Here is a 17,273-nt window from a genome sequence, read left to right as displayed (position 1 = left end):
GTGCCTGAAAGGTCTGTTAAGTCCATGTTTGAAGATGTAATGACTTTGCCTTTGTGATTATTGCAAGAAGCAGAATGAGAAAGCACTTTATAATATTCAGCTTGGCAGTTTTGTCTGGGGCGGGTTTTGGGTGGGGGTTTTAATCACATGTAGACAGACTCCGAGAGATTTTTGATAACTGTGCTGGGGTTTCTGTGTAACCTGTTTATACGATGTGATTTCTTTCAATGCCTTATATTAAAATGAACAACTTGTATTTGATGCTCTTGTATGTATATTAATTGCCTTGTTAGAATAATCCACACAATCAAGCCATGCATTTCAAGTCAATCAGTGTGCTGGTGCTCTGACTGGAAAAAATTCATTGTTTAAAGTTGGTGCAAAGACACACTATTGAAAAACTTATAGTGGATTTTATGTCCTGTGAGGTGGCCAGAGCTCCACCCAGAGCCAAGCATAAATCAATAAGCCCCTGAATTCAATTATTAATAAATTCCACAAGAGGATGCTGTTACGCAGGAGACGAAACAGCCAAGGATAAAAAGTAATTTGGCAAAGTGTTAAGCAATTTAGAATTGAATTTGCTAGGTCTGTTTTTGTATCCTTGTGAACTCTGCGTTTGTTCCTTGTTTGTGAATTTAATATGAAACTAGAAACAACCAATCAGTATCAGAAGCACTCATAAAACCTATTGTGTTTTTATTCCTTAACAGTGGATTTTTTTTTCAATGACCAATTTCCCCTTCTAAATCTGATTGTGCTATATCTAGTCTTCTACTGAAACCCAAGGTTTTAGTAGCAGTAGTCATGTTTTAATCAATCTGAATACAATTTCAATTATGCCATATTTTGCATGAAGAGGAAAGAATGGGAGACCAAGTCGCTAACAGCAGACACCAACCACCACATCTTTTTGAGTCATTTATGACTTTCAATATCCTTGAAAATAATATCTATAAAACTAACCGAGGATGCCACTTTCCTTCTTTTGTTCACAGTTGAGATAAAGTGTACAGCAGACAAGTCATAAACTAATGAAGACAAATTTTGGCAGCTATAAATGGACAAGCGAGATGATGAAACATTTATGTCTGTTTCTTGTCCTTCATGTTTTATTAAACATCTGTTTGCACCATAGCCAACCTGAATCCAAAATTAATCCAAAAGGAGATATTCCCTCCACTTATTGGTTCGTATTGAGCTTTCAGTTTTACTTTGCCAGCCTGAGCTTCCCCTGACTGCCTCAAAAATGAGTGAAAGAATGGTTACTGTGCCCAGCTCTTCATCCTAGATTTTCACATACTTAGGAAGCAGACATTGTTTGCATAACGTGTTTGTTTTTTTTTACTTATTGGAATGAATTCAGATTTCATAATTGTGCTTCTCAAGACTTAATCCAAAGATCAAACTGCAATTGTAGTGGAGATGTGAGTTTAAAATAAATGATGTGTACATTCATACTTTAAAAGATATTTGTAGCAGCCTATGAGCTTGACGAGGTTCCTCTGGATCATTGCTGTTGATGGCCTGCTGCTGTAGACCTGCCAATCATCACTGCAATGCAGAGCTATGGACTAGGTCTGTGTCTCTGTCTCCATCTGTCTCTCTATTCCTCTGTCTCCAAGGAGCAAAATCTGGTTAAAAAAATTGAAGCCTGTTGCTAGAAGTTGCAGTTCATGGAGTATCACCATGAGGCTGGCTGCAGAAAGATTGGAAACACCACGCCAAAAGAACAGACTTCTACAGCATTAAAATTTACAGCTTGGTTTAAATAAAAAAAAAAAAAAAAAAAAAAAACTGGCTCTGAAAAGTTAATTTCATTATTAGCACACACTATACTGAGAAAGCTTCAGGTGGTGTATAATGATGCTTTTCACATTTTTCTTAAACATCCCAGATGGACTAGTGCAAGTGAGATGTCTGTAACAAATAATGTGCCAACCTTTCATGCTGTGTTAAGGAACTTCATGTATAAATTCATGTGTAGACGGATGAAGTCGGACAATGCGCTGGTTATGGCCGTAACTGATATCACTCGGAGTGACACACGCTATACCTCCTGCTTCTGGGCACACTGGAGGAAATGTTGATATGTTTTTTAACTGTTTTTTTTTTTTTTACCTTGTGATTTCTTTGTTGTCTGTCACTACTATGGACCTATCAGAGTCTGAAATAAAGTCTGTTGTATTGTATTGTACGGTAAGAAAGGATGAGAGCAGAGTCCTTAAATTTTCTCGATTTGGGTCTGTGTATATAATATAACATTTACATGTCTAGACCTGTTATTTTTGGAGAGAGCTTTGAGATGCTTGTTGTAATTTGGCGCTGTTCCTGTAACTATTGATTTACTGATTGATAGTCCATGTCACCTGTACACGAGCTGGGGCACCCCTTTTTGTAAAGTCAAGACACACCCCTGCTCTTGAAAAAAAAAATTGAACAGCACCAACTGAAAGGTAAATGGTTCATATAGCATAGTGTACAAAACAAACTGTCATTAGAGACTCTATCTTCCTCACAGGGGTATTGGTGTTGTTATCAAAGTACGACTTCTCTAACGATTTCTTCTTTGAAATGTTGAAGTGAATCTCTTAACATCTACACTCTTTACACCGAGAGAAAGGTTAAATAACGTGTCTTTCTTTTAGGAGGAACTAAAACAAAGCGCACATGTGGCCGCTGGCTCCGCCTCGGCCATGTGACAGAGTGCAGGCTGACTCAGCCGGCTCGTCATGCAGCGTCAGTCTGGAGTCGCACAATTATGAAAAAGCAACCTTCCGTTGGAGCTGCAGCCGAAGCGGATCACTCCAACGTCCACCGGGCTTTCCTTCCAAGGCTAACCGAGAGCACTGCCGATAGATGGATAAAAGCCACGACACAGCTCTTCCTGAGTCTCAACGGTGAAGAGAATGGTATGTGATCCTCTATGACAGGACGACTGCTTTCCACTTGGTTTTGTGAATTAGAGCGGAGGATCGTCGTGACTGATCGGGGGGTTTGAGTGGCATGCTGCCTCCTGTCCGTCAAACACCCAGCGGTGACCCTGCTGGATTCTGCTGGGTTTGCTAACCGTGTCGTTCTTCAGCTAAACACTGTGACTGAGACGTAACAAGGAAGGTGAACAGGGTGACTCACTGTCTAGAAACAAAACCCTAAATCCACACACGGGCGTCACGTTAGCAGGCTAAACAGCTAGCTCGCTAGCGCTAAATGCTAGGTTCTCAACCTGAGCTAGCAAGCTAAGGCAGCTGGCTGATGCTAGCAGCCGTTTCTTTAGGATAAGACAACAGAGACAAAGCTGTCCTCAAGCATACAGTCTCATGGCCTCAACAGAGATACAAGTGTTGGTCATAAGAGCACCTGGCGCTTGTTTGAGAGACCTTTCTGTCAGCTGTCTCAGATGTTGGACAAAGCACACTGTCATTGCCAGTAACACGTCAATGCCACCTTGAGTTGCTGCCAAGTCGTCTTAAATTGAGAGCTCTCTTTCCTGCAGATAAAATAGATGTTTAAATGCTGCGTTTGTAATCTAAGCCCTTCATGTGACATTTGCACGCACACTTGTCCTACCTCAGTGCTGTTTGTTGTGGTAATGTTGAAGGCCATCTGCAGACAGTGTTAAAAATAACAGGAGTATTTCTATGTTATAATTTTTGCTCATTCGTGATACACACGACCTGCTTGTTTTCCTCATGAACTTCCTGTCTCGTCTTCTCTGGTCGAGCAAACTGGAGCTCGGGGTTAGGGGGAGAGAAGAAGACTTGTAGCCAAATGTGAGACATGTTTGACCACACTGTCTTGTTAGTACACTGTGAGTGAAGGTGGCCTATGTATCAAATTATACCTAATTAATGGCTTCAGTGACTTGGAAGTAAATAATTTATTAGAATTTAGAAGAATTTGTATGTCAATCTAACTCGATGGCCTGGGGCATTTTCTTATACTACAACTCAATCAGTGTTAATATGTAACATAAATTTATGGTGCAGATAGCCAGACAGCTATTGGCACATATTATCCCTTTATCTTAAACGTACTAATCAGACATACGGCTTGTAAGATGAGAAAAATATTGCTACCCTCACACAACATAAAAGTACTGATAGGACCCCTAAATTATCAGAGTAACTCCTGTGCTGCTGCAGTGATAGCCTGTTCGCTGTTTGATAAGGTAATGCTGGTTTATCAGTGCACTGTCTGTAATTAGATTGGTGATAAAGTCTTATTATTTGCAAACATCTCTTACCTAACAGTGGACAGGTGAACAGGTCACCAGCTGAGGCAAAGTGCTCTGTCAGGGTGCAGAAAAGGGACTTGGATCTCTTTGTATTGCTGCAGAGGGGAGCCAGTGTGTGTGAATTGAGCATATTGTGTGTGTGTGTGTGTGTGTGTGTGTGTGTGTGTGTGTGTGTGTGTGTGTGTGTGTGTGTGTGTGTGTGTGTGTGTGTGTGACTATTATTGTGTTTTAGCCAGGCAACTGTGGCATGCCTCTCGGACCTCTCTTATCTCATGCTCCTAATCCATTTGCACACACACTTGCCCTTTTGACGATGACAGATAAAGTTTTTCCATTGACCCTGAACAGGGCTTCAAAGAAATTGGTCACAGTCTCAGTTTGTTGATTTTATGAATGGAGCACTACCCCGTAGTTCCAACACAGCAGACCCCTCCCCTCTGCCTTGCAGCTTCTACCTTGGGCCTGTTATAGTAAATCTTAGTAATGCTGCATTTTCTGTATGACTTGCCCAAAGACAAACATTCACAGTTTAAAATCTTGGAGGACTTTTAATGAAGCAAAAGACTTTAGAAACGGTAACCACGCAGTCTCCCTCCTGCTATCTCTGACTTTTGTATTAGTTTAACCTGAGTTTTCTCAAGCTTATGTGAGCACCAGATGTTGAGAAGACCCATCACATGCTTTACATTAGTAGGTTATGGAGCAGCTTGGAGGTAGGACTCGGGGTAACATGCCAGCATGATATCAGCCCATGCTGTGCTGCAGAGCTCTGCCCCAGGGCTACAAGTGTGAGAGCTGAAGAGTCGTCACACTTTGGTCTCATGACTGCATGAACTGACTTCCCTTCAGCGTGTAGCTTTCCAGGAGTGTAATCTGGAGACTTGTATGAACTCATACTCTCTGTTTATCTTTCTTATATAGGCTTTAATAAACTACTGTAAGATGTACAAGGGTTACATTCATGGAAGCCTGTGTATTCTAAAATGCCCTTATGGTGTGGGTTGTACTCATTTTTAATGAAGCTAATCTAAAAGGATACTTTGAATTTACTTGAACACCATCAAAAAAAAGAGAGCAATATTTTTACCACACTCTTTTATATCAAAATGTCCTGAGAGTGTGAGAGTATGAAGCAGGTTTAACCACCTCAAGACATTTTTTTGTAATCTCCCCATACCTTCTTGCAGCTGTCTTGTGTAGGCTATCATTTTTTGTTACAGAAATTCATATCTCAGCTTTTTGTTTCTCAAAAAGATTGTAAGTGATGCAAAAAGAGGCTAAATAGCTTTGAATTGTTCTGCTAGAAACCTCAGTCACTCTGTATTTGAAGTAAATGTCCAGAGTCTTGAGCCATGACTTTCAGTTTCTTTGGATAACTTGAGCAAAACATGCACTGTATCAACGAGACATGACTTAAAGTTCCCAACATGTCCAAAGTGCTATTTTCCCAAAAGACTTGACGGACTGATACTGACATAAATGTTGGTTATTTTTGATTTTCCGTGGTTATTAAGGGGCTATAAATCAATCAATCAATCAGTCACAATTTATTTATATAGCACTTTTCATACAAATAAAATGTAGCACAAAGTGCTTTACAAACAGACACATGAATTATGCCTCAAATCCACTTCACCCAGCCCCAGAACCCACCCACACAGCAACCCATACACAGTGTTAATAAAAAGCAACACAGATAAAAGACAGTAATAGAGCACACTGATGTACCCAGTACGTACTGAGGAAACGCCATCTTAAAGGTTTAAAACTGAGAAAACACTGCAGGTTAGGTAGAAAGTATAAAATTAAATTTATCATAATTTAAGATAAGAAAGTGATTTTTAAGAATTAAGAATTTAAAAAAAGCTTGAAATTAAATTAAAATATACATTTGTATATATAATGATAAATAAATGAGGAATAAAACAGGAAAACTAGAGAATAAAATACAGAAAATATAAAAGATTTTAAAAAGAAAAAAATAAATAATTAAAAAGAAAATAAGACAAGATAAGATAGTAAAAAGTGGTCTGTACTTAAAATAAATAAAACACTAAAAGGTAATTCAGGTAAAAGCTCGACTAAAAAGGTATGTTTTGAGTTTGCTTTTAAAGACATTAACAATAGATGCAACCCTTAGGTCTTCAGGTAGGCTGTTCCATAAGTGGGGGCCATAGTAGTAAAAAGATTCCTCACTGTAAGTTTTTGGTTTAACTTTGGGAACTATTAACAGAGAGCTTCCTGAAGACCTGAGGGTTCTAATGGGGCTCATATGGTAAAAGCAAATCTGATAACTATGAAGGACTAAGACCATTAAGAGCTTTAAAAAACAGTAAAATAACCAGTCAAACATCAGAAAATTCTTGTTCTGTTTTTTTGGGGGGGGGTTATGAATTACAGAAAATGATTAATCTACATAACTATCACATTCTTAGTACCCAAAGGTGTTGTGCTGACTTATATAAAACATTAAATCCCATGAAAGACTCCAGAACACAAAAAGTGGGTTTATCCTCATAAAACTAGCAAACTACTATATGTTCACATAAACAGGACTAATCAGTTGTCTTTTTTATTTGAATGTGTTGTAGAAATGCAGCTGCCTTGTGATGAGAGCTTGGGCAAAGAAAAATAGTGGAGAGGAATTAAGGTTATGGCATGGAAAAAAGTCATGACAGGAGCCTTAGTTCACTGTACCGTGGAGGATGCCCTAGTTTTGTGTTTATGCTTATAGCTATAGCCATGGTTCAGTGGTGACTGTTGTTATAAAACCTATAACAGTACTGTGTGTGAAATTGATCAGAGGACAGGACATCTCTTTATTTAAATCGGTGGTACATGGACTCCCAGTGTTTCACCTCCTCAAACTCAGACCTTGTGTTTTTTTCTATTGCAACATGTAGAAAACTCATTCAAATGATATCAGAGCTGGGGCGCTTTGATACCAGGTTTAAGAGTTCATAGGGAAAGATGCATCTGCTTCTGTTAGTGCCCTGGGAACTGCCTTTCTCTTTGGCCACTGCTCTTGCTCCATATCCTACACTCTTTATAAAGGGTAATAGAGTTGCCAAGCCAGATGTTATCTGAACCCTGTTCTACGTCAGACAAGGCCAGCAGAATGACGGGTCGACCGGCCAGCCTTGTTTCATTGTTGGGAAAAAGAAGAAGGGGGAAGGAAGAGCTCAGCTGGAAAGGTTTTCTCAGTTCAAAGTTTGAATTTGTGTGTGTGTGTGTGTGTGTGTGTGTGTGTGTGTGTGTGTGTGTGTGTGTGTGTGTGTCAGGTGATGACAGTAGGAGCGCACAGTCAAAGACATCTCTTTCTCTTCACCTCGCCTCAGATGAACATGAACTCACACAAACACTCGCTCATTAACAAAACACACCGAATCCTGAATTACTGAGCCCAGGAGAGATGAAAAGGTGCTGGCATAGATTTCCTACAGGAACAGAGTAATCATAAAACCTCCAACTAAGAGAGAAACTAGAGAGGAAAAGGGAGGGAGGGAGGAAGTGTGTATGTGTGAGTACGTGTGTGTGTTTTTGGCAGGGTCTCTGAAGTGCTCAGGTCCTTTTGTTGCCTGACATTCTCAGGTACCATAGTAACAGTTTAGCAGGACACAGCCTTGCTTTATCTGTTTTTATTAACGCTTCGTCTGATGGAGTTGGACCAGGATGACAAACCAGTTTGTGTCATGTTGTTCCTCTTGCATCCGTCACCAGTTCTCCAGGTACTGAATCATGAAACAGTGTATTAGATTTCAGACAAGGATGACGTTGATAATTCAATGAAGCAGAGGGCACTGAAGAGGCACTGAGCTGCAGTAAACAATGACAACGTGCAATACTGTAACACCACAACAACATTATTCACCAATGTTATTAAAGCTTCTGTTTAAAAATGTGCTTTTGAACTGAACTGAAGTTTCATTTCTAAATACGTTTTTGAAATAGTCGTAAAAAATATGTTACAACGAGTTATATGGTAAAACTATGAAACCCTTTAGCGTCTTTGACGTCATGATTGGATTAGCATAGCAGTAATACTACACACTAGAGAACAGCTAGCTTAGCTTTGTTAATAAATCCTGGACAGGGACTGTATTAAGAGTGATCTTCTAGTTCACTTTGGTATCATAATAAGTTACAAAGTTAAAAATCCCCCTGGACAGAAACTATAACAATAGTAATAATAATAAGTTCACATTAAAGAGGTTGGCGTGTAACTGTATCAAGAAAACCTGCATTATTTCTCTATTTGTGGATGTGCAGGGTTTTTTTTGTTTTGTTTTAATGATTTATTTTGCCCTTGGAGGTGTTAATGTTTTAATATCTATAACCAAGTTGTTTTTATATAATTTTAGATAGGTTATATCACCAGCCTGTTTAGAATGCATGCAATCTTTTCAGATAGAGTATTTGGCTCAGCAGATAAGGACACATTTGTAGTCCCTGTAAGGACTTTTTAATCGATCTTGAAAAAGTCTCACTTCTACATGTATGACTGATTGTAATTCAAAACTTAACATGAGATTATCAGTGCCAAAATAGAGCAAAATGGTTTATTTCCAAACGCTATTTCTCACTTCCTGTCCAGGTCAGTCAGGACCTGATTGATTTACGGCGCATCAAAGTTTGCATGGCGACACCACTCCAGCCGACAGAGACCAGCAGAAAAGAGGAATCTGTGTTTTTCTCTGCTGAAAAGGATAACTTGGAATTTTTTTCATAGTACTGTTGGACACTGGAGCTGAATTGTGACATAAAAAGGACAGAAGAGCAGAGGAAAGCTCAACAGGAGAGTAGTAGAGCACAGGCTAAAGGCTAAAACACAGGCTTAGCTGTTTTTGCTAATGTCCATTTCAACCCACATGCAGGGGTTACAGTGTAGTGTTCTGTTCAAACTTGAGAGCCTCATGACCTAGAGCCTTTCAGCGAAATGAAGAGTGAGGTTATGTGTGCTCGACTTGGTGAGGTTGGCTTTACTTACCTGGCTGTGAGTAGCGCTAAATATAGCCAGATACTAAAGTATGCTACGAACTTAGTGTTCGAACTTTGCTTGTTGAAAACCAAGTATTTATAAATACATTACCCGGTTGCTTTGGATTTGGTTAGGGTGTAATGATTGATTTTACCCTTACAGGTGTACTGCTTATGTTTTTAATTTTTGTATTTAAGTTTTATTGATAAAACTTGTGTGGGGGAAAAAAATCTGTTAATGAAACAGACTCATAAAAACAAGGGTGACTCATAAATGTAACAAGCCCTTTACAAAACGACTGGTGGTTCCTAGTTTGTACAAGACAAGATAAGCAAAGATATGAGAGGTACCACTCTGGTCACAAGGGTGCCAAAACGGTCACAAACAGAAAATTCTCACTGGAGCCTTAAGCTTGTATTCAGGTAGGAGCTTACTCTTTAACTTCACCCACACAAAGTTTTACAGCATCAGTAGGATCACGGTGCATGTTAACTTTCCAGATGAAGAATAGTTTGCAAAACAGATAATGAAAACAGAATAAGCATATCTAAGTAAGCAGCATGCATATCAGTGAATATAAGATTAAAAATAATCTGTGCCAATAATAAAACTGTATCACTGCAGGTCTGTTATCATTACAACCACCTCGCTGAGACTTCAGACATTTGTGTCATGTCCCAACCCATAGTTACTCCTGAGCAGTGCCGCCTCTGTTTTCAGAGTGTAATCAGGATTGTTTATGTCATTTATAGACCAGACCTAAATGTGAACACCCAAACCCCTGCCTTTATGTTGGTATGTAAAGTCGTGTTGTGGTTTCATGTAAATGTGCGTTTGTTACCCTAAGTTTCTTTTTTAAGGCGATTTTCCAGGAATTGAGTTCCAAAATAAAGGAGGCCTCCTGAATTGTAAGAGCCTGCCCTCAGTTGTCAGGAGAGGTTTTGTGTGTGCTGCATGAATCACAGTTGGTGGTGTGTCTTCAGTCGACAACTAGGTATATATCATTGAAGCCTCTGCCCATGCACTAATCCTCTCCCACACCCCCGCCTCCCTCGTCTCTTTCTCCCCAGCGTTAAGTATAATATCTAGTTTGTCTCAGACACATTCATCTGCCCCCTGAGTGCCTTCTTACAGATTAACAGTGGATGGAGTTTAGAGGCTGCAACCTCATACTGATCACTCAGCTTTTAACTCAGGCCGGATCTGTACGGTAACAGCCTCGCTGTAGACTTTGACACCTTTATGGAAATTGTGGTGAGATCTTCTTCAGCTGGACAGGGTCAGGCAGAAGTTGGTTGGTTTGTTGCTGATGATCCAGTGCTCAGGGGAGGCTGTGGTGACTGTGGTTTGTCCAGGAGATGCATGAAGGAGCCCTGCTATGTTCCTGTACAAAGCCCTTAAACACAGAGATGAAGAGGAGGACCTCCAGGTACTCGCTCAGTGGCTCCGTGGGATGACCTCTGTGTTCAGATTTTCTTTTTAACCACCTTTTTTTTGGTGGCTTTAAAACCTAAGACACTGTGGATGGTACTCGTTCCTTGTTGGGATAATTTTTATTATTGAAAATGTTGAATTCTTTGAGACATTTGCAGCTATTAGCCACTTTCAAATCATTATTTCGCCTGCTGTAATTGTGATACTGAGTTTCAGGAATAGTTGAAGGATTTCGGCTGAAGCAGGTGACGGTGTTTGCAGGTTTTCCTCTTAGAGCTCGAAAGGATTAAAGCTGCTAATCTGTACTGGGTCCCTCTCAGCTGTACTGAGGGGAAATTGAAAATTCCTTTGCAATAAATCCTCCCTGCTAAAGAATAGTGTTTTTTTCTAAAGGCTTATGACAACGGCAGACACCTGTAGCTGCAATGCCTCCTGAACTGTTTTCGTTGTAGCCACAGTAGTTATATATTTTTTTCTTTACGTAATCCCTTGTATTTTCATAGCCTCAATCTGAGATTAAGGGGTTATAAGATCCCCCCAGCCCTTTTGGGATATTTTGAGATTTCAGAGAAAAGGGTTTTAACTGGGGGAAAATACAAATCTGATTCATCTTCATCTGCTTTCAACTCGCTTTCTTTTTGGATTGAATGTCTGCGCTGTGTTTGAAACTGTTATTACTGAACAGAGGAGCGTTGTTGTTTTAAATATCCATGGGAGACAATTAGCTTAACAGCTTGAATTTACTAAATGCTAACATAATAAAGCAGCAGGAACATCAGCTGCCATTCAGTGCTAACAATGTGCAACTGCTTCTTTTTGTTCACAGTCCCAGAAACCCTGGATAGAAAGCACTTTCACCAAGAGGGAATGTGTGTACATACTTCCAGTGTCAAAGGACCCCCACAGGTATGTGCTCAGACTCACTCCAGAGTGCTTTGTGGTGATAGCCATGGAAACGGTTTAATTGTGCAGTGTGAGCTTAAAGACGGCTCAAACCCTAACCACTACTCTCCATACAGAGAATGAGTCTGTTTCTACATAATTTAGATGTTTATGTCTGTCACTGTAATTACAGTGTAATGTGTGCGCTAAGACCAGTGATAGAGAACCTGCCTGTCACGTATTCTCCTAATCTTATTGCTAATCAATCTGCCTGAATCTGTATGCGTGTGTGTGTATGTGTGTGCCTGAGAGGACTAAGGTGAACATTTTTTCACCCAGTGGAGCAGCATTTTTCTGCAGACTTACTGGAATCTTACAAAGCAGTGTTGAAATTGTAAGGAAAGCTTCTGATTGGCTCAGCATGTGGGTCACTCATTTTCAATATACAGTGTGTGTGCATGAGAGACACATGAAATAATTCAAAAGTCTACCAGCCAGAATAAGAAGCTCTCAGTTTTTAAAGGAAACCTTTTGTTTAGTTAATACTAAAACATGTTTCACAGTTGCTTGTTTATTTTCTGTTTAACCACCTCCTTTGTGTGTAAGCCATTTCTGTGTCTAGTTACTTTTTTAAGAGGTAGCACTGCTTTCTTTCTTCTAGTAACAGCACAATGATAATGGGTAACCCTCTCCTTTAGTTTTCTTTCACATCAATTATTTGCTACTAGCTTTTCTACACTAACTAAAGTACGTGCTCTTTCTTGAGGACTGAGGTGTTAGTGAACATGGGCTCATTTCACATCAGGCCAGAGGCCTGCATGTGACTGTGATCAGAGTGAGAGTCCTCTTGGAAGGTTTCACAACTTGCTCTTGGGCCAATCTGACCGGGCAGCCTGCCCAGCAGACAGATAACCTTCTTTTTTGTCCTCAAACACTTTGTCCTCCTTAAACACGACTCCTATTAAAAGAAATCAGGCTACTTTAGCTGTTTCTGTTGTTTTACAATGTGCCCCACATTCAGGTGTTGTGTATTATATAAACTTCAATCCCTGATTAATTGTGTTCTTGTGAAATTCCTTCCAGATGCCTTCCAGGATGCCAAATCTGTCAACAGCTAGTCCGGTAAGTACCTTCTGAGCTTTGTTTCTCCAATTCTTTAGTAACCTGACAAGTTACTTTACACCAGAAAAAAAGCCTACAGGCAAATTCTTTGACAGTGTTATTCCACTGAGCAGCAACCCTCCTCAGGAAACAATTAACTTCCAGGCTTTGTGAGTCAGGATGCACACTTTCGCCTTTGAGGCAATTAAGGAGGTGAAAGAAGAACAAAAACCTTGGGCTATTAATTGATTGTAATGATAATAAACTGAAATGTTATGCTTGAATTTCAGCTCGATAACAGTCTTTAAGGTCTGCAAACCTGTCATTTTGGTTCATTGGTCAGATACGTTTCATGGTTTATAGTATTATAAAGAGAAATGGAAGTCCAGTCTTGATCACTGGACTGTATCAGTTGTAGCTGGCTAACTGAGAGTACAATCGCATGTCAAGCCTCATGCAAACAGTGGGGCATGGCGTTCTTGTGCATGAGTCTGTTTCTGCGATGCTCTGACATGCAGACAGCACGAGAGAGAGAGAAAGAAGCTACAGCCAAACCAAACACCCACCATTCCTCTGCTTGGTTATTTTTAGTTACAAGTTTATTGTAACTAATTTGGCACTATTGGACAGTTTTCACAAAGACAAATGGAGGAAAAATTTTCTGACTCTGCTTGCCTGATTGTGATGCACATTTCAGTCATTAATGTCATCGCTCCAGTTCTTAATGCGGCCTTATGATCCAATATGGTAGCTTTCAGGAACAGTGGTTTTTATGCTGTTTGTACAATCTGAAACTTAGGGAGTATTCAGATCTGGACTGTTTGGTCCACTTTAAACGGACCAGGGTTCGTTTCCCACGCTGGTCCAGACTTTTCATGCAGGTGTGAATAGACTCAAACGAACCCTGGTGCGGACCAAACAACTGGACCGAGACCCGCTTTTTAAGGTGGTCTTGGTTCGCTTCCAAACAAACTCTGGTGCGGTTTGTGGTTCTCCGGTGCAGGTCTGAATACAAACCAAGGTCCAACTAACGAACGAACTACAGGATACATGCGCCTTTTGGGCCTATAAGGCCACCGTCTTCTGTTTAGCTAGGCTGTTGCTCGCATGTTGTGGGTCAGGACACGCAGAGCATAGCGTCTCCTTGCTGCGCGCATTCGTCTTCGCTGTTCCAAATTTTGAAGCGGTGTTGTTAAGCCTGCTTTGGAGCTGCTTTTGAAACTGAAAATGATTTTGCAACTCTAATAAGAGCACAAACACACGTTTACCTCCATTTCTGGGTCTGTATTCTGTGTGCCGCCTTTGTCAGTGCTGTCCAATGAGAGCACCGATCGTCACACACGTGGATGTGTTTACAGAATATAGTCCACTTGCAAAAAGTACAATCTGAATACGACCCGCACCAAAGAAAAAAATAAAGTCCGCTTTTGGTTTGGACCAAACAAGTGGACCAAAGGACTTTTCTGGTCTGAATACAGCCTTAGGTGAACAAACTCAAGACCCGAGCACCCAGTGGTTTAGGGTAGTAAAGGTAGCATTAAGCTGACAAGATCCTCTTACATCTGGACTCTTGTGTTTTTTTTGTAATCTGAAGACTAAACTCTGAATTCTGACATTGGCTGCTGCAGCTTCTACCACATTTTTAAAGACTGTTGAGAAATTAAAAGCTCTCATTGCCCCAGTCATGGTTTCTGAGCTAAAGTTGGAGACTGTTGTTTGAGGGTAGGAACTGACAAAGCAGCAGATTGAATCACATGTTGTACATAGTCTGTTTTTTTTGTTTCTGTGAGGGCTCTACGAGGAAACCTGCTTTTCACAGATGTTTAATGAAGGATTTAATAGGCTTGTGTTGGGCAGGTGTGGCAAGGATCCTTGTTCTTTGTCCTGTTGTTTTTTTAGATTCATCTTTATAATCCCTTTCCATCTAAATGGATGTGTTATATATGAACTTTCTTGATATGTACTATGCAGTTCAATTTTACAGACTGACAGATGATCCTCATACCATCAATTGAAAATGACTCTGTTTACCTTCAAGGTGCTGTTGTGGGCGGCTGGTCAGGCAGCACGTTGGCTTCACAGCCAGCTTGGCTACCAAGTATTCGGATGTGAAGTTGGGTGAAAACTCCAACCTGTCCTTGCCCACGGCAGAGGAGTGGTCAGTGGAAAAACACACAGAGGCGAGCCCCACTGACGCCTATGGTGTCGTCAACTTCCAGGGAGGGTCTCACTCATACAGAGCCAAGGTAGGAGGGCAAATTCTTCTCTGCTAGAGGGCTTGTTTTTTCAAATGAAAAAAGACAGGCTGTGATAAGTAAGGCAGATTAAGAAAAAATTGAGGTTTTGAATAGTTTTTTATAGTCATTTCAAAGTGAGATTTATGGGGCTGTTGGATAAACAATGATAATCCATTTAGTATATAAATCTAGTGCCAGAACACTAATTAATTTTCCAGTTGATTAAAGTTTTGATAGTATGATAACCGTTTCAATAATTTGTGGCAGAAGTACCAGACATGTTTTTTTTTGAGCCGTCTGTAGTGAAGTTTTATTTTCTCTTTTATCGACCATGTGGTCATCGTGACTTTCTCATGTTTGTGAAAACTGCAGTATGTGCGCTTGTCCCACGACTCGAGGCCGGAGAGCATCCTGCGGCTGATGCTGAAGGAGTGGCACATGGAGCTGCCTAAGATCCTCATCTCTGTCCATGGAGGAGTTCAGAACTTTGAGCTCCACCCGCGTCTCAAGCAGGTGGTGGGGAAGGGCCTCATCAAAGCTGCAGTCACCACGGGGGCCTGGATCCTCACCGGAGGGGTTAACACAGGTATGTGTAGTTGATTTTAGAGATTATTTAAGCCTAGGAATCCTTTGGTTATCAGCTGTTTGTCTCCACCCAAGCACAAAAGTTGCCTCCCAAACTCCTTCACATACATACATAAAACATTCAATAGGGCTGGACTGTAGCAGCCTAACTCACACATTCAGGTTCTGCAGGCTGCAAATTCTTTCGTCACAGCGCTGCTTTTTCATTGTGATAAAAATGGAGACACACCTCCCAAGTTGCAGAAGTTAGATTCTCAGTTTTCTAATCAAATATCTGTCTCATACTCACACCTTTAGCTGGGTTGTCTGTCCTGACACTGAGTCAATTCTTGGCTGATTAATTGAGTTTAAGTCTGTTTACTTTTATGTGTGTCAGCAACAGTGTTGACAGTATCTGTAAAGCCAATGTTTAATTGAAACTTAGTGAATGAACTGCAAATGTACTAACACCAACCTAGTACAGCATTTCCAGGAAGTATGACAAAGAACTAGAGTTTGTCAATTTTAAGAGTAGCCCAAAAGCCTCAAACTTGTTTTTCATCAGTGACAAACTTTTTATTGTGTATATTAAAAATAATAACCTTCAAATTAAAGTAAAAAGAAGAAATCATATTAAAGCTGTATCAAATTGATAGATATCACATCAAACTGAATGATAATCCTCCCTTCTGCTAGTAGAAAGGTATTTTTTGTTATTGAAAAGTCAAAGCAGCTAAATAACTCTTACTCCCCACTCGCTCCATTACAGATTCTCTAATGAACGCTTTCGCTCACTTACATCGTGCACAAAGCTGCACAGACACACAGCCACCATCAGTGTGACGCGCTGATGTAGCAGAAGTTGTAATGCCGGGCTCTAAGCATGTCATTTGGCTGTGTGTTGTGGCCGAGGTGTGTCTGTAGCCACAGCGCGGCGTAAAGATGATGTGGTCTGATAATAGTGTTTAAATCATTACTCACAGGGTCAATTACCCAGACCAGTGATTACTTTTAATGCCTCTCTGGCACCCTGGCTAGTTGGGAGGGTATCCTGGCTCACAAATTACTGCTGAACCCATGAGATCCATTTACTGACAACTGTGGCTCACAACAACCTTAGAGCTAATGTATTTGTTTTGGAGTTGCCCCTTTATGCAGCATGTTTGCCCCTGAAGGTAGAGGCTGTTGTCTCTTTCTTTGTCAAATACTTAGAGCCTGATATCTACAGCCATTTATTTCTAGTTCTACTCGTGCGTGGCGGAGGTTGAATAGCAGCTCCACTCTAAGGAAAAGTGAGTTTGTTGAGTGATCAATGTTTCCTTTCTACAGGTGTGGCCAAGCACGTTGGAGACGCTCTCAAAGAGCACTGTTCGAGATCTTCAAGAAAAATTTGCACTATTGGGATTGCACCCTGGGGAGTCATTGAAAACAGGAATGATCTCATCGGCAGAGATGTAAGATATAGCTCTTACACTTTGAAAGCTCCTCTTTAGATGACCTCTTTCTTTGATAGTGCTGATTTTTTCACAACAGCATTGATTTTCCCAAAACCTGAATAGTGTTTTTATTTTAAGGAACAGAAATCTATTTTTCCTATCCCCCATTCTCTAATCCTTATCGATTTTTCTGTCCTCTCCATGTCCTCGCTGCAGATTATTGCTCCGTATCAGACACTGCTGAACCCTCTCAGCAAATTAAACGTTCTCAACAGTCTGCACTCTCATTTCCTCCTGGTGGATGATGGGACAGTGGGCAGGTACGGCGCTGAGGTCAAACTGCGGAGGGACCTGGAGAAGCACATAAACCTCCAAAGAATACATGCACGTAAGAATGAGATACA

The 17,273-nt window shown here is 40.5% G+C and overlaps 1 protein-coding gene across 2 annotated transcripts in view; it reads left to right on the top strand.

The window, feature by feature from the left end:
* The first annotated feature begins 2,669 nt into the window (after positions 1-2,669).
* trpm7 (transient receptor potential cation channel, subfamily M, member 7) overlaps positions 2,670-17,273 on the top strand; it is a 41,088-nt gene continuing 26,484 nt past the window's right edge. Inside the window, exons 1-7 of one of the 2 annotated variants that reach the window (XM_074667268.1) lie at positions 2,670-2,912; positions 11,476-11,555; positions 12,615-12,653; positions 14,671-14,878; positions 15,242-15,455; positions 16,763-16,887; positions 17,086-17,257. In XM_074667268.1, the coding sequence (XP_074523369.1) occupies positions 2,910-2,912; positions 11,476-11,555; positions 12,615-12,653; positions 14,671-14,878; positions 15,242-15,455; positions 16,763-16,887; positions 17,086-17,257 (841 nt within the window). In that variant the 5' untranslated portion in view covers positions 2,670-2,909. The remainder of the gene's footprint in view (positions 2,913-11,475; positions 11,556-12,614; positions 12,654-14,670; positions 14,879-15,241; positions 15,456-16,762; positions 16,888-17,085; positions 17,258-17,273) is intronic. The other variant, XM_074667267.1, reaches the window with a different exon arrangement.

The sequence above is a fragment of the Halichoeres trimaculatus genome, unplaced genomic scaffold, assembly GCF_033239565.1.
Source record: "Halichoeres trimaculatus isolate MK-OKI-2021-1 unplaced genomic scaffold, fHalTri1.1 fHalTri1_scaffold_3, whole genome shotgun sequence".
NCBI lineage: Eukaryota > Metazoa > Chordata > Actinopteri > Labriformes > Labridae > Halichoeres > Halichoeres trimaculatus.
Note: the sequence above shows the minus strand (reverse complement) of the source record. Positions and strands in the feature narration are given on the sequence as shown.